The sequence below is a fragment of the Lolium perenne genome, chromosome 3, assembly GCF_019359855.2.
Source record: "Lolium perenne isolate Kyuss_39 chromosome 3, Kyuss_2.0, whole genome shotgun sequence".
Classification (NCBI taxonomy): Eukaryota; Viridiplantae; Streptophyta; class Magnoliopsida; order Poales; family Poaceae; genus Lolium; species Lolium perenne.
The window spans coordinates 187914136-187931412 of record NC_067246.2 but is presented as its reverse complement, the minus strand read 5'-3'; the positions used below and the strand labels follow the sequence as shown (position 1 = coordinate 187931412).

General features: G+C 44.8%; 2 protein-coding genes and 1 long non-coding RNA gene across 3 annotated transcripts; 1 reads left to right on the top strand and 2 right to left on the bottom strand.

Moving 5' to 3' along the window:
• Window positions 1-7500: 7500 nt before the first annotated feature.
• On the bottom strand, window positions 7501-9354 carry LOC127342877 (chaperone protein dnaJ 6). Its single transcript, XM_051368897.2, has 5 exons — window positions 9019-9354; window positions 8794-8890; window positions 8611-8690; window positions 8456-8512; window positions 7501-8083 (listed from the first exon to the last, which is right to left on the bottom strand). Exons 1-5 carry the CDS (start codon window positions 9121-9123, stop codon window positions 7856-7858), a joined length of 567 nt encoding a protein of 188 aa, XP_051224857.1. The 5' UTR covers window positions 9124-9354; the 3' UTR covers window positions 7501-7855.
• A 3703-nt stretch (window positions 9355-13057) lies between these two features.
• On the bottom strand, window positions 13058-13833 carry LOC127338455 (uncharacterized). The gene is made up of 3 exons (XR_007874370.2): window positions 13555-13833; window positions 13276-13338; window positions 13058-13191 (listed from the first exon to the last, which is right to left on the bottom strand). It is a non-coding gene; the product is annotated as an uncharacterized lncRNA (long non-coding RNA).
• Window positions 13834-15081: 1248 nt separating this feature from the next.
• LOC139838064 (uncharacterized) lies at window positions 15082-17245 on the top strand. The gene is made up of 2 exons (XM_071827418.1): window positions 15082-16755; window positions 16839-17245. The coding sequence occupies exons 1-2, from the start codon at window positions 15082-15084 to the stop codon at window positions 17034-17036; spliced, it is 1872 nt and encodes a 623-aa protein (XP_071683519.1). The 3' UTR covers window positions 17037-17245.
• Window positions 17246-17277: the final 32 nt, after the last annotated feature.

Below are 17277 nucleotides of genomic sequence, written 5' to 3'. Positions count from 1 at the left end.
GAACCGGATAATCATTCAGATGGCAAGAACAATGATGGATGAATTCAAGTCTCCATATAACTTTTGGGGATAAGATGTCTCCATCGTAATTCATTAATCAAACATGATCTTACTCCGCCCATTACACAAAAAGACCCTGTATGAGCTCATCACGGAGAACAATCCCAATGTATTCTACTTCCGCATCTTTGGATGCAAGTGCATGGTCAAGAACAAGAAGGAAATGCTTGGAAAATTTGAAACTAGATCTATTGAGGGTATCTATGCGGAATGACTCTCACACCTATAGATACTACAATAAAACCAATGGTTGTATTGAAGTATCTTGTGATTTGGATTTCTTCGAGAATAATGGCTCCCAAGCAGAGCAAGTTGTTCCAAGTAGCGCTGTCAACGAGCCGAACTCGAGCGAATACCATTAGGCTCGGCTCGAGCTCGTTTCATGTTCCGAGCCAAGCAGAAAGCTCGAGCTCGACTCGCGAGCCTAACACCTGGCTTGAGCTTGGTTTGACAAAAGCTCGCGACCCTATTAAAAATATTAATTTATTTTGTCATAGCGTTCCGCATCGCGGTGGGCGCCTGCCGCCTGATTTTTTCAAGCAGCCAGTCTCCGGTCCTCTCTCTCTTATAGCCTGTCCTATGGGTGCTATTTCCATAGGCTAGTGAGGTGGTACAAATGAAAGTAGCGAGGCGCCAGTGCGCGCAAGTATAATGCACATGGGTCATACCATGCCGTGAAATAGTTTAACCATCCAAGATCATGTGGCGTCCCTATTGAGTCGTAGTTACGTAGTTTGGTACATGGACCTGGACTTGTTTCTGTCGATATATTTATAGAAGTTGGTATATGGGCTTTGACTTGTTTTTGACGACACGACAAAACAAGCTGTACGACCTACTCCTATGGTTCATCGACGAGTGGGACTTGCAAGCAAGCTAAGCCGAACTGTTCGAGCTCGAGTTCGTGAGGCTCGCGAGCTACACGTCAGGTTTGAGTTCGGCTTGTTAAGACCTCGAGCCGAGTACGAGCCAAGCTTTTAACGAACCGAGTTCAAACAGTTTGTCAAGCTCCAATATTTTTGACAGCCCTAGTTCCAAGTGATGTAGGTGATGGCGATTCTTCTCAAGTCATCAAGGCTATGGGAATTGGGCATATCTTTCCCATGGATACCCATGCGGTTGTTAATCAAGCAAATGATGGAGAATACTCAAGCTCAACTCAAGGGGAGCCTATCTCTACTCAAGTTGAATCATCAAGAGCATCACAAGAGGAGCCATATACCAAAGAACAAGCACCAAGCCCTCAACCAACCGAGCAAGATCAAGAAGGAGAGCAAGACTCTTCTACACCTCAAAATAAAAATGAAATTGTTATTCATGAGCAAGATTGAGCAAGAGATGAATTTATTGACCATGGAGGAGTCATATGGAAGATCAAGTCCACCACAATGATAAGCGGGATGCTAGTGGAAAACATCCTCTGAAGCATTTCCAAAGGGGTGGTAACTCGTAGACACATAGCTCTCCTAAGAACTTTTTGTCAACATCGTGCTTTTGTGTATAGTTTTGAGCCACTCAAGATAGATGAGACCTTGGTTGATCCGAATTGGGTGAGTGCCATGCAAGAAGAGCTTGAGTGCTTCACGCGCAATGAATTGTGGTCTCTTGTTGAGAGGCCCAAAGATCATAGCATCAATGTGATTGGGACCAAATGCGTTTTCAAGAACAAGCAAGACGAGAATGGAGTCATCACAACAAATATAAGCAAGGTTAGTGGCGCAAGGGTTTTCCCAAATAGAAGGTATGGACTATGAGGACACCTTTGCACCCGTTTCTTGCCTTGAAGCTATTTTTATCTTACTTGCTTATGTCTCTTTTCATAACTTCATGTGTTTTATCAAATGAATGTGAAAAGTGCTTTTACAAATGGTACCTCAAAAGAGATGGCATATGTTTGTAAATCATCGGGTTTCGAAGACTGACACCATCCCAACCATGTGTATTTAGTCCATTAGGAAATCTACGGTCTCAAGTAAGCTCCACGTGCTTGGTATGAGTATTGTAGGGATTTCTTACTGAAGGACGGGATTAGTGTGGGTAAGGTCGATTCCACCCTTTTCACCAAGCGGGTTAATGGGGTTGGCTTGTCCTTATGTAAAATCTTCGTTGATGATATTATATTTGGTGGAACTAACAAATGTCATAAGAAATATTTTGAAGAATTGATGACTAGGAGATTTGAGATATCCATGATGGGGGGAGTTGAAGTACTTTCTAGGCTTCCAAGTGAAGCAACTCGCAAGTGGCACCTTCATCTCCCAAGAGAATTATGTGAAGGACATGCTCAAGAAATTTCATATGTCCAAGGCCAACACCGCAAAGACACCCATGTCAACCAATGGGCAACTTGGCCCATGTGAAGAAGAGCAAGGCGTGGAACAAAAGGTGTATCGATCCTTGAGAGGATCCTTGATTTCTCTTTTTTGCCTCTAGGGTGGACATCATATCAAGTGCAGGGGTATGTGCTTGTTTTGAATCCACTCCGAAGAAGATCCACTTAGTGGCGGTCAAATAGATTTTAAGGTTTCTTGTTCTCAATCCAACTCTCGGGATTTGGTATCCAAAGGGGTCAACCTTTGAGTTTGTGGGCTATTCGGACTCTGATTGTGTGGTGATAAGGTTGACTAGAAGTCGCCAATTTATTAGTCAGTCGTTGGTGAGTTGGTAACCCAAGAAACAAAACTCCACTGCACTCTCCACCGCTAAAGCTGAATACATGGCCGCGGCATCTTCTTGCGCCCAATTGTTCTTGATGAGGCAAACCTTTAAATAGGTATGTTTCTTGGTACGGTGCTTCTTCTATGCGACAATGAAAGCGCGATAAAGATCGCCCATAACCTCGTCCAACATCGCTGCACCAAACACATTGACACCTTCCATCACTTCCTACGTGACCATGTCGCAAATGGTGAAATTGCACTCACTCATGTGGGAACAGTGTACCAATTGGCGGATATCTTCATGAAACCTTTGGATGAAGCCCGCTTTGCTACTTTGAGAGCAGAACTTGGTACCTTGATCCAAAAAAAAATTGGATTAATTTACTCCTTGCACTATATTCTTGCTCTTAACATGCTATCTAGCTAGCTTGGTAGTGCTGCATATATGTCGATAGTCATCTTACCATGTTTTGGTATGATGCATACCTATGTGTGAAATATGGATCCAAGCATGTCTCTTCGCGGTCCCATGATATTTGCGCTTAAACATATGGGGAGAAATCCCCCGCCAATTCTTTGCCTCCTATGTTTGTCGATTTATTCATATTTTTAGGCTTTGTGAACTTTATTGCACAAACCTTGTGTTTTTGAAGCATTTGGTTCTTGATATCATTCCAACATATGCATGTTGTAGTAATTAATTTACTATTTGGTTTTCCTCCAATGGGTATCTCTACAATACATGCATTTTCCCATCTTGTGTCTATGCTACATCCTTTATCTCTATCCATCCAAAGTACATGTCACATTGTGTTTCTCCAGGAAAAGTGATGCAACAACGAGTTTCGATGGCGAAACCGGCGGGCCGGCCCATGCACTGGTTTGCTTTTTTTTCAGTCTAGTGCACAACCAGTGCTGCTGGTTTTACCGCCAGTCTGGGATAATTTGGTCTTCTAAAGGGGATGCTCGTGAACGGTTAGGGTTAATGCCCCTAACTTCTGCCCCGTGCCCCTTGCTCCTCCACCTCCCTCTAGTGGTTTCCGACCATTAGAACTCCCCCAAACACCCACCACCTCATAGATCGTCTCGTTTGGAGGTTCTTTGACGAGGCTGCTCCTCGGCAATGCCCACCATGAGAGGCTTAGGGTTAGTGGAAGGCTGCATGTTAGAACTATACATCAGATACGAGACAAGCGAGAAGCAAGGTTTACCCAGGTTTGGGGCCCTCGTAGAGGTAATACCCTTACGTACTGCCTGTCTGATCTTGATTATGGGTGAAATCGATTACAATGGGGCAGCCGAAGGAATTTATGGTGGTGTTCTCGCTGAGAGGCAAGGTGGCTAGGGTTTGGTGTATTCGTGAAAGGTTGAGAGAGTGATCCGGCAGCCCTCTCCTGGCCTTTATATAGGAGGCCAGATCCTGAGAGTCATGCCCGGATTCCGTTACAATACATATATATTCCATCTAATCTTGACATAGTTGGATGTTTCCTTGCCCTGTACTTCAAGAATTCATCTCCTTGCATCTATTCACCGTGCAACCGACATCTTGGACCTCCTTGGGCTGCAGCGCTCTAGATGGGCCCCTGTTGGGCCAAACGAGGTAGGGCAATGTCGAGCACCCGAAGGGTAATGCCCACATCATTCTTCACTGAAGGATTCTTCACATCTGGGATTATATTGGGAGATCTTGCATATCCACCCTCCAAGCTTCTCCATAGAGGTTTTCCTCCGCCTAGTTAGGGCAAGGGAGTCGATAGTCTTGTGTAATATTTGCTTTCACCCTCTCTAGTTCTTGGTTACCTCACGTTTCAATACCATATGAGGCTGTTAAGATCTAGGGTTTGTTTGGTGCCATAGGAGACCTACCGCCCCATCTCATGGTCTCCACATTCCACGTAGTTAGATTTGTCCAAGTATTGAGCCTTATTTTTTATTTTTTGAGACATGGATGTATGTGTTTTTCTCAATGCTGTAAGTTCGGCCTACAAACAGGCGTGCCGACTCTAGCGCTGGAATGGTTCGGTCCAAGACTAGACTGCCAGCCGTGTCATCGGCTATGCCACCGGTTCACTTCGGCGTGGGCCCACCGTAACATCTCGACGTGCATTTTGGCGTATTCCGGCGCATGCGCCGGCCCGCCATTCGTACGCCGGTTTGTTCTGGCCTAGAGTCGGGCGGTGCCGGTTTGCCCGCCGAATTTCGCTATCTCAAATTTTCTTCAAATTTATACTTGCTCAAATCCGATTCTTCTTTGTCCTCTTATGTTTGTGACATGTACACTTACCCCGTGCTACCCTCTATTTTCTTATTCATATATGTAGATTATAGTGATGAAAACCATTCTGAGGAGAAATTTGCTGAAGGGGCAAAGAAGCGCAAGTTTTTTAGGCCTGCTAGTTGTCGCACTAGCAGTCGTGTTCCAGGGGCAAGGAAGCTCAACAGGCTAATAGTGCCAGTGGTGGAAAGCCCGAAACCAAGACCAAGAAAGTTGCCAACAACAAGAAAGGGAAAGCTGACCTGAGACCAGGTGAAGAAGAGGATGTTCCCAAGGAAAATATCTTTGATATGGGCACCGCAAAGTGGAGGTGATACGGCATGAGAACCCTTATCGTGTCAAGGAATAGACTTACATGGGAGGAGACAAGTTTTTTTGGACCAAACTACATCATGCCTTTTGGAGGACTTCTATAATGACCCCGACCGTCCTGAAGAGTGGCAACTCTTATCAACCATGTGGTGCCTGAAGAAGAGATGCCTTGCGGTCAGCGCGTGAAGATGGACTTGATCACTTTTTCCCTTTGTGGTGCTTACCTTGATGTTCTTGAGATGATACCAAGGTCAGAAGGCCGGACAAAGAATTGCCATGATCCCCGGTATGCTAGCAATGCATCTACCTATCGTCGTCGTCATCCTAGCGATGGCTCCAGGCCCATTGCAGGAGCTGCCAAGTTTCTCAAGAGTATGTGGGATGTGTGCAAGAATAACAATGATGTGAACCACAAGGATCTGGAGTTGGCTCATGACACTATAGGAGGAGGCACAATACCTTCCTCCAAGAGCGTCGTGCAGTTTTCCCACTGGATGGCCTTGAGATGGATGAGGTTCATGCTGTCAGCCTTTGTGAGGATGCCATGTCCCAAGGATACCCGTTCAGTTCCTTTGGTCCTCATCGTGCTCCTCGCAACAGGACTACGCCTGCTAATGAGATTTCCCCTGAAGCTAGTTCGGGCTAGGATGACTCCAATGATCATGGAGGTGATGACGCCAAAGGTGAAGGATCTGAAGGAGCTTCTCAGCGTCACCGCGATGGGACTATGGGGTTTTGAGCACTAGTCTTGTCTACTCTTTGTCCCTTTTCGTTGTTTCGATGCTAATGAGGGAGAAGTGAGTAGATTCTATTAGGTTTACCGGATGCACAAGCATTGCTACCGTTTGCTATTTTTCATTCGAACCATTTGATTAAGTTTGTGTGATGGACAAGTTTATATTAATCCTATATGAGACTTGGATATCTAGCTATGTTATACTATGCTTGTTATCTTTCTATGGTTAGATATTCGTGCTTATAACTTGTCTATGCCATGTTTCTTTCCTAATGATATTGGAGGAGCTTCCTAAATACATATTTAGGGCACTTTGCATTCAAACGTAAATTCAACAAAGTGCATATGGGAGCTTACTTAATATCTTCTAAGGAAACAAGGTTTCTAAGCTTACTATAATATTCTTTTAGACTCTAGCTCGATTTATCACTGTTAAATAAAAACAGTTAACCAAAAACAGGGAGATTGAAAGGACACTTATCCTTAAGAAAAACAGAAATGTCAAGCTAAGGAAACTACTATAAGAAAGTTTTCATGAATGGATGTCTTTTTTTCATCTGCCCTGTAGTGGGAAAATACTACTCATTCAGTCAACAATTAATACTCATTCAGTTTAACAAGTATTGATCAAGCCGAACCATTCGATCTGCTAGCTGGACAGTCGATATTTGCCCGTCCGTGGCGTGAAAAAGCTTCTCCTCCTGTACTGCTGTCAAGCTGACTTCATTCGGTCCGACAGGCCCAGACGCCCAGTGAACAATAGCAGGTTCTAGAGCAAGACACGTACTCTGTCTGTCTTTTTATTGGAACCAAACGTGTCATCTATCGTTACAGTTGAAGTAAATACACCACGGTGCAAAACATCCCGACTTAACTTCTTCAAATTGTCACTTTTTTAGATAAAAGGCAACAGCGTGCCCGACTTTAAATTAATAAAGCCCTCAGGTTCAACAAGGTTTACAGTGCTGCGGCATACAGCTTAGCCAAATGGATCAACAGACTAGGGGAGGAACAACGGTGATAAGACGAAACACAGGGAAAGCAGGGGCATGCTCCAGGGACAAGATATACTAAGTCTTCACTGGCTTGGTTGTCCTGGTCTCACGGCGGCGTATAGCTCCCTCAGCTTATTCTCCACCCACCGGAGGTCCTCCCTGTCGCTTGACTTTGCCTTGACGCTCCACAGCTGTATAAAGAGAGCAGTTTTGAAAATCACGTTAGCGGGATGGTTAATCACTTTCTTTTCAATAGTGAGTTTATTACGAATGTTCCACAGGGCCCAAGATTGGGCGAGAAAGAGAAACCACAAAAGCCTACGGGCCCTTCCCGCAAGGTTGGAAAGAATAGCATGGAACTGTGGGAAGTTTCCAGGGTTCCAGTTACAGTCGAGGATCTCACGAATTGCACTCCAGGCGAATTTTGCAATAGAGCAAGCGAAGAAAATATGGCCCGCATCTTCAAATTGTCACTAGACACACGCAACAGGATCAAGATCTGTACAAATGCAACACCAATTCCTAATGTCCCACGATCGTACAGAATGAGGTGGTCGTCGATCTATGTACACCTATCCACGCAAAAACCAGAACGAAGAACAAAAATGCCCTCGTCAATTGGAAACCTATTTGCAATCTACTTTATTCCCCTGATCCGTTGCATGGCAGGAGCGTTCGACATCCCCGATGACCTCCCTGAATCTGCAATTCAGTCAGTGCCTTCACATCGGCGATCCTTGTGATTCCTGAACCAAGTCGTAGCTATGAGCACCTGGCTGCACGGATTACAATGCAGATCACCGGACCCAAATGCTTAGCAGCCAGAGAAAGCCGTCCGGGTGAAGCACGCTGAGCTGCTGAATCCCTGGGGCCGCACGCTCGAGGATGATCGACGCTGCTGCTGCCCACCGCTGGGCCGCGTCGATGGAGCAGCGTTGGCGAAGAAGCTGCTTGGTGGCGGTGGAGTGGGCTGGGGCGAGGCGAAATCCTGCATCATCCCGTTGAGCATGGACTGGAGTTCGCCCAGGGAATACACGGGTTCCTGCAACGAGGGAAGCGACGGGCCGACGGTTTGTTAAAGATCGGATGGAGTCGCATACTAGTTTCCGGCATGCACAATCAGTTAGGTTCAACCCGGATCTAGAAAATTCTAGAGAGTGAGGAAGGGTGGCGGTGCCGGTGGCATGCAACATATTTTCTTCACAAAAAATATCATGGTTATCCTAGATTCTCACCGATTGCCATGATTCTTCTAGATTCTTAACCATTTTTTCTCTCCAAGGTTCTAGTGACACCATATCCACGCAACTTTATCTTCTTCCTAAAAGAAGAAAACACTATTTCCCCTGTTCTATACTACAGGTCGAACATAACAAAATGAGAGTCCGTTCAAATTATTCAGTAAATAAATTACCTCCCGACCAACTGCGGCCATGAGCGAGAGCATCTCCTGAAGGAAATCGTGGAAACCCTGGCATCACAACAACGCAAGCTTCGTGTTAGATGGACGCCCACGATCGATAGAACGAACGACACGAGCAAGGACTTGGGAGTAGGGAGATTGATTACCTCGACCTCCTCTTGGTCGTCGTCCAGGGGATCGTACATCCCGGCATCGTAGAGCGCCCTCCTCTTCTCGTCCGACAACACTGCAAGAATCAAGCAATTCAAACGTTAAGAACAGGCACCCACTGCTCTGGTCACCCACGAAGCATATATAGAAGAGAGAATTGGGCGGCCAGTGCAACGTACCCTTGTACGCCTCGTGTATCTGCTGGAACCTGGCCTTGGCCTCCTCCGCGCGCGCCGGATCCGCACGGCCACTGGCGATCTTGTCCGGGTGCCACCTCTGCGACATGACACAGACAAGCAGAGATCGAATTTGGCAAACGTCAATCTCTGTTTCGATCTCCCGCGCAAATTGAGCCAGCCAAAGGACTTGACCGAAACCAGCTAACGTAATCTAGCGGTACTCACCATGGCGAGGCGCTGGTACGCGGCGCGTATCTCGGCGGCGGACGCGCGGGGGTGGACGCCGAGCACGGCGTAGTAGGAGGACCGGTACTGCGGCTGCGACTGCATCCTCGATCCTCTCCCTGCTTCGATCAATGCTGTACCCCAAGAAACTGCACGCGATCGCCGATCTCAAAGCCGGGGCGTTCTTGCTACTGGTGCTTCGATGACGACCTGATGAAAAGGGTGGGAGGCGTCGCAGAGGAGGGAGCTGGCGTATATAAAGGGCGTGTCGCGCGGAGGTGGGAGGAGGAAGAAAGGAGGAGAGGATAGGAGAAGCGTTGCGAAGGGGAAGGAGTTGAAGCCGGTTTGGGCTTGGGCGCGGGAAAGGGAAAAAAATATCTGGCGTCCTGAACGTTCTGGAGCCGCCGGCCGCCGCCACCTCATGCTTCCTCGCCTGCGGGCCGAGCCAAGATATTTTCGGCTGCGTCCGGTTTCTGTGGCTGCCGGAGACGGTTGCCCCACCTGCCGGCCTATGTTCAGCGTGGTTTTGATCGCGTGGGGCCGGCGTGCGTGGGTATCTTGGCCTTCGAGAAAGTTTCGTGCAACCACGGCTGCTCTCATACGAACACGAGATTTTTTTAATTCAGCGACAGAACATGCGAGTTGCTACCTCCGTCGAGTTATACACCTCGTCAAGAATAGGACTACACATGTACTAGTTTTTTCCAAAATCCTACCGATCCATTAATAATCATCAAAGGATCCTAAAAATAATAAAAACTACAAAGAATCCTCTGAACCACCTAGTAACGACTAGAAACACTATCGCGAGTCGAAGGAGCACAGTCGTCCTCGCCCTCCATCATCGAAAATGGGCAAAGCTTGTCTCCGTAGAGACCTTGTTAGTAGACACACGAGAAGTCATTGTGATAAGGCTTCAAAGGACCAGCGCGCCAGAGCAACAATCATCGTTAATGATGACATTTGTAGATCGGAAGAGACTGACATGAAACCACACCAACGAATACGAAAACCGACCAAATCCTACGAGATCCACCGGACACATGACTTCATGTACCCTCCCCCCCCCCCCGCGTTGACGGTAGACACACCACCGGAGCTAGGATAGAGCGGGGAGGACATTATTCCGACTTCAGAATATAGCCATTGCCTCACCATCTAGAAGAAGACAATGAAAAAGAACCTAAACAAAGAACAAAAACACCTACCAACGAGGAGCCATGGTCCACCACACTTCCAAGGCCATAAGGCTAGAGGAGGCGGAGTGGACCGGAGCCGTTGCCGGTGAGGGACACGAAATCCTAGATGGGTTCTACGGTTGCCTCAGATCGCCTCTCTCCTTTTTCCCGTACGTATCGGTGCGGTGTCAAGTTTACCACATGCAAAGCATATGAACGAAACCGGAATGTCACAAGTGTTAAGTGCTTAAATATTGACTAGATTATTGACTCTAGTGCAAGTAGGAGACTGAAGAAAACTAATATGCCCTAGAGATAATAATAAAGTTCTATTATTCTATATTTCCTGATTTATAATTAAATTTATGTTCCATGCTATAATTGTTATATCACTGGATATTGTGATATTGGAGAAAAACCTAATTACATATGTGGAACAATAAACACCAAATAAGGTATGCCTAGTCACGTCTCTATGACTAGTACGTGTAATGATGATCGTCATGTATTCCTCTTCGACCATCCGATTCGCTTGATTTCTTCGCCCACGGCCTTCGTATGACCTAAAGAAAACCTATATAATGGACTTCCGAGGCTTCCTCGGTGAGAGCGTAAGGGAAACACTGAAACATCAAAACATAGCCAGAACCAGCGAAGATTGGAGGGGTAAACTCTGCCGAAGTCGCCGTTGGAGGGATCTCCACCTTCTCCAACGTCTCCACCGTCATCACCATGATGAAGAGGGAGTAGTCCACCTTTTGACTATGGGTTTGTGACATTAGCTTAATCTCTCTCTATCTCTCTCTCTGTCTTGTTGTTCATAGATATAGTGCCATATGAGCTGCCCAGCATGATTATGGTCATATATATATAATTCCTATGTGGTGCATCTTTATTCTATGCTATTGATATATGATATTAGAACCTATTATGTGTAAGATATATTGATAGGTGCATATCATGCACCCCGCTCTTAAGTACTTGTTATGATCTAACTTGTATGTAAGAACATATGTGGGAAGAAGTGTGTATTAGATGGAGTAGCATGATGGTAATGATTGAACAGTGACAACAAATTTAAGATCTACTATGGTATTTATCTTTCTTTTGCCTCCTTACTAGGGATAAAGTAAATACATGTGCTATAATTACCATGTGACATTATGATAATCTTGTTTGGTCAAGGTAGCATATTTTATATTCAAACATTATGTCAAATTACTTGAGTCTATACTTTGTTGCATGTAGTTTTTTCTTGAGGAGTATAAGAGAGATGTGTTGCATCATCTCTATGTTAAGACGTAATGCCTACATACTTATCAAACACATATTGAAGTTCCACCAATATTATGCCATTAACGAATTGTTAGTGTCCACTACAATTTAAAAGGAGGTAGACAATTGAAGCCATGAAAGCCGGTACATTTCGAATCACCAGAAACACCTTTCCAACACTATTAACTTACTTTATATTTACCACTATTATTTAATCCGAAAATGAAAATGAGGAATAGGAGGAGCACATCGATGTGGTCAACATTGACACTGGTGGCAAAGGCAAGAAGATGAGGAATGGGGCCGGAGGCTCGAGGGGGAAGATGTTGGAGGACGAGCCTATGTAATGATTGGAAGGTTGTGACCCTTGACACCATTACCAGTGCCAAAAAAAGATTCAACAATTATTGGAAGAGAATCAAAAACCAATTCGATGAGTGGAAGTGCTTTGGAGATTACAAGAAATGCACATGAACCGCAATGAGTTGGTATGTCACATAGATGTACCATTATATATACAAGGGAGTTGGAACAAGCTAAATGAAAATCTTGAGCAAACTCATTGAAGATCCGAGAGTGACAAGTCCATACAGGATTAGATGTATGCTCTAAACTTTGTTTAATTAGTCATCATGTATTTGATGTTTCTTTTTTGCTTAGTTAAAGGATGTGCTAACAATATTTCAAAGGAAAACAACAATAATGAATTATGCATGATACCTTGCTTCACGGGATCCAAACTTCCGTAATATGCTATCAAGTCCCCTCAATGGCGGTAAAACCGTCATTGATTTACGAGGTAACATGTGGTAACGCTACAGCCAACATCGATAGTGCGACGCCATTGCCAGACACTAAAGCTCCGATGGTGATGCCCTAACCAACCTCAAGTAAGTTGCAAAAAGAATACTCTGAATTTACAAAGATTTATTAGTAGATTTATACAGTTTTTGCTCTCACTATGCATATGGCTAGAACTAGTCTTAAGGAAGGCATGCAAGCATGCCTTGATACATTATGAGATATGGTCCTAGTGACATACACCATGTACATATTCCACATTTTTTAATGAAAAACAAGTAGGAGTTTTCCCTATTGTATTTATGTAAAAGAAAGTAAATTGCAAAAAGCTACCAACAATTCAAATAAAGTTGTGAAAGACCCAGCACATTGCATCACGACAGTCATTTCTTCACGGCTAACGAGTGTTGTGATGGTTTTTGTTCGGCTTTCAGCTAATAAACTAGGCAATGTGTTCTTCTTAATTAATGAGAAGAGTCAACGTTTTTTTACTTTTTATTTTTCAAAATACTCCCTCCGACCCGAAAAACTGGGCGGGCGGGCGTTTTATTTCGATTTTACAGAAAACCCCTTAGAATTTTAAAAACTTTTGCAATCAAGTCCTCCCGTCCTGTTCCTCGCATCTGGCGACCGCGCGCCGCTGCTCGCCGGCGGCCGCGCGCCGCTGTTCCCCGGCGGCCCAGCGACCGCTGCTCCCCGGCAACCGCTGCTCCCCGGCGACCTTTGCGCCGCTGCTCCCGGCGACCGCGCGCGCTGCTCCCCGACGACCGCGCGCCGCTGCTCCCCGGCGACCGCGCGCCGCTGCTGCCCGGCGACCGCGCACAGGTACGGCGCGCCGTCCATACTCACCTTGACGTATAGCCCACCGCCCGCTGGTTTCCTGTACGCGCCTACCGGCGGCCAGCCCACCACCTGCACCCTGGAACCAAGAAGTCATGCGCAGCGTCAGCTCTTGTTCGTGCTGTGCCTGTGATGAGGTTTAATATTGAGCTAGCAGCTTTACCATCTTTGTGTTCCTCACCCTCGAGCTCGAGGTCCAACTCCTCATATGACAATGGAGATGTTTCTGCAGTTGGGAGCAGTGTCATTTCCTTGCTGTGTTAAAAAACTCAAAACATCAGAAATACACTGGAATAGATTGCCAGTGGGAGCAGGTGGGTAACTTGGCACCAAAATCCATAAGCAATCCATAATACTCCTTACTAGCCTTCCTTACTAGGCATGTATCAACAGTATTACAAGTTGCACCTGGCAGAAGGAGAAGAAGCTACAGGAAGCTTACCATTGCACATCTTGTCTGTCATTTCCATTTTGCATCTTGTCTGTCATCTTCTTTCTCAGAGAGCAAGGAGCACTCTCTGGGATCCACGCGGATAGCTCTGGTTCCGGTACTCGGTAACTTCACGAATCACCGAGTCGTCATCAGTGCTCAGGCTCTTCTTATGCATCTCAGGTAACTTCCGGGCTGATCTTCTCCCAAGGTCATCTCAAGGCAAAAGATGACACCACAAAACTGATTAGCACTGAAGCTCACGGTCCATGTTCAGAGACAAATGGAGGAAAATTGTTTACCTGTAAACTTCCTTCACAAACTGCAGAATTTCATTACAACTTGAGTGGACATACCCAAGTCACCGAGCAATAATTCCTCGGAGCTAGAGATATATCAACTGATTAGCACTGAAGCTCACGGTCCATGCACGTCAAGGGCATGAGTGGACATACCCAAGTCACCGAGCGATAATTCCTCGGAGCTAGAGATATATCAACTGTAAACTTCCTTCACAAACTGCAGAATTTCATTACAACTTGAATTAATAACTGATGATATATCCAGTTTTCATTGCATATTTTAACACCAAATAACTACTCCGAGGATCAGTTTTCATTGCAGAATTTCATTACAACTTCGGAGTATCATTGTAGTAACACAGAAAAGTTATTCTTGGAGGATCAGAACATTCAAGAGGTACCAAGTAGAAGAGTATCATATACCTCGTCAGTCAGAACACCACTCCGACGGAAGTAGCGCCATGCACTGATAGGGTATCCTCCATTACAGCCTTGACCACACAGAAAACCACAGACATCAGGTCATTGACTGAAAGTGAGATGTTCTGCAAGGAGTGCACAAACAGCAGGATGGTCATGTAAGAAGAAGGACCAAACATGCCTGTTAAAAAGTAGTCTAAGAACAGGTACATCATCAACCAACAAGAACCACAGTGACCATGTCATCATCAACCAATACATAGTAACTTCAGCAAACAGAGAAGAAAAATGGCGCCTTGATGACAACAACAGCAAGAGGGTGTTGATGACCTTCCTCCCCACAGTTAAAGCAAGTTTCCAATATAGTTTCCCTTAAAGCAAGTTTCCAATATAGTTTCCATCTGCATGAAAGGAAGTAACAGTTAGTGTAAAATCCTGCAGACCATGTAATCATGTAATGCTTAGTTTAGGTAGCTGCCATGAATCATTATTATCATGCCAGAATCTCACTGTATGTAAAGCATTTATCGATGCTCTAGGAATAGTCATGGTCATACTGCGCCATTAGTTTCGATGAACACCGCAGATATTCATGCAATGGACAGTAAGGTAACAATCAGATTAGTTGTCGTACCAGTTGCGGCGATGTTTGTGTGCTTCTCCACTAACTGCTCCTCCTCGGACCTGAAGTGGAACAAGAAGATTAGATGAGCTTACACAATAATAACCATCAGTAGTATGCTACAGTCATGCTTATAATATGGAACATTGTAATGACATGGATTTCTTTTCTGCAGCTGGTCCATAATAGGCGAAAATGGTCCTGCTCATTGATATCAACTCAACTCCTCCAGAAGAGGAGGATGATGTAGGGATGGTTCTGGATCTGAACTTCAGTCCACATACTCCACAAGAACAAGAACAAGCTGCTCAGCCAGGTCACATTTCAGACGAACAAGAACAAGAACAAGCTGCGGAGCTAGAACAGAATCCAGAACAAGAACAAGAACAAGAAGAACGTAATTTGCAGCGGAGCCGTAAGGATGTGCCAGAGAGAAGCAAATTTGCCTCATATATTGCATTGAAAGCTTTAAGCAAAGATAGACCTGTTGTGAAGGCAGATAAAGAAAATGTGGCTCAACTCTTGGGAATAAGTCTTCGGTCAGTCGAGAAGACATGGAAGAAGGCAATGGATCAAGAGGCCAGGAATGAAGTGGTTGATTTCTCCAATAATCGGAAGATGTGTGGAAGAAAGAGGAGAGAGCTTAATCTGGATGAAAGGGTTCCTCAAGTTCCACTGAACCAAAGGGGTACACTAAGGGCGCTGGCAAGGTCCCTTGGTGTCCCTTTCTCAACACTACAAAGACGGTTGGCATGGGGCGATTTAAGGCGCCATACTAATAGTCTCAAGCCATATCTATCTTTGGAAAACAGACTCAAAAGACTTCTATATTGCATCTCAATGATAGATGAACCATCAATAACAGATGCAAAGCTTATCTTCAAAATGATGGGGAACATAATGCATATGGATGAAAAATGGTTTGATATGACAAAGCGTAATCGAACATATTACCTAAGTCCACAAGAACCGGATCCAGTTCGCACTATCCGTAACCATAACAACATCGGTAAGGTGATGTTCCTAAGTCTGGTTGCAAGACCAAGATTTGATGCACAAGGTAACATGACATTTGACGGAAAGGTCGGAATTTGGGCATTCGTCATGGAGGATGTGGCCAAGTACAACTCAAAGTATCAGACAAAAGGCGATTTGATGCTAAAGAATCTCAATGTTACTAGAGACGTGATGCGGGAATACCTCTGTGAGAAGGTAATTCCAGCAATTGTTGAAGTATGGCCCGACGATGGAGACGTGGGAACCATATGGATACAACAGGACAATGCAAGAACACATGTTCCGCCTGATGATCCTATTTTTCAAGCCGCCGTAAAAGCTTCAGGATTGGATATTAGGTTGACTTTTCAACCTCCTAACTCCCCGGATGTGAATGTTCTAGATCTCTGCTTCTTCAGTTCAATCCAATCCTTGGCATTTGAGAGTGCACCTAATACTCTCAAAGAACTGATAGAATCAGTAGAACAAGCTTACGATGCATATGACGTGAATACACTTGCCAAAGTGTATGTCACCTTGCAGTCTGTTCTTGTGAAGATTATGAAAAACCAGGGTGGAAATACATACAAGCTAATTCACATGGGCAAGGACAGACTGATAAAGGAGGGAAACTTGCCTGACACACTAGAGGTTGATAGCGAACTATATGAAGAAACCTTAAAGTTGATAGAGGAATATGAGATGCAACTAAAGGAGGAAGAGATCAAGGCTACACAAGCAAAGAAAGCATCAAAGATAAAAGGAAGATCCCAATTAATTGTGGATGATGACCTAGTTATCACAGGAAAAGAATATGCCACATGGTTGGAGGACTCATCAAGCATTGTCCGTCCAAAGCGACGAGTCAAGATTGTATGTCCATGTCTTATTGCTTGTAATTTCTGTTTTAAGATAGTATGGACAATATGAGTAACTCTACCTGTTACTATTTACAGAAAAAACTTGATCTCATCCGGGAAAGACAAGTAAGCGAATTTGAAGTTGCAATACAAGAAGAGAAGCCTGAGGAGGAGAAGCGGAAGGGAAAACAACCAATAATACAAGAGAAGCCTGAGGAGAAGAAGGTGAGCAAAACAAGAAAACAACCGATAATAGAAGATACTAGAGCAAACAAGAGGCCAAGGAAGGCATAAAACAAACACCATGGCATCCTAAACAGCAATTTGTTCAACATTGAGGAAAATACAGTTCAACATTGTTGCGCTATTTGAAGGCCTTCTTCTAGCTTTCAACCTATGATACTTACAAGGTATCAACTAGTACTGGACTATCACACAGAGTAGTATCAAGCAAGCAAGCAATAGAAAATAGGTATCCATAGTTTATCATGTATCCATAGTTTATCAGACAATGCCAGATGCAAACCCAACAGGT

Coding starts and splice junctions, on each gene's coding strand:
- LOC127342877 (XM_051368897.2), bottom strand. CDS start 9,123: ATGCAGTCGCAGCCGCAGTACCGGTCCTCCTACTACGCCGTGCTCGGC. Junction 8,513..8,610: donor ACGACCAAGAGGAGGTCGAG/GTAATCAATCTC, acceptor TTGTGATGCCAG/GGTTTCCACGATTTCCTTCA. Junction 8,084..8,455: donor TGGCCGCAGTTGGTCGGGAG/GTAATTTATTTA, acceptor CCCTCGTTGCAG/GAACCCGTGTATTCCCTGGG.
- LOC139838064 (XM_071827418.1), top strand. CDS start 15,082: ATGGTCCTGCTCATTGATATCAACTCAACTCCTCCAGAAGAGGAGGAT. Junction 16,756..16,838: donor CAAAGCGACGAGTCAAGATT/GTATGTCCATGT, acceptor TACTATTTACAG/AAAAAACTTGATCTCATCCG.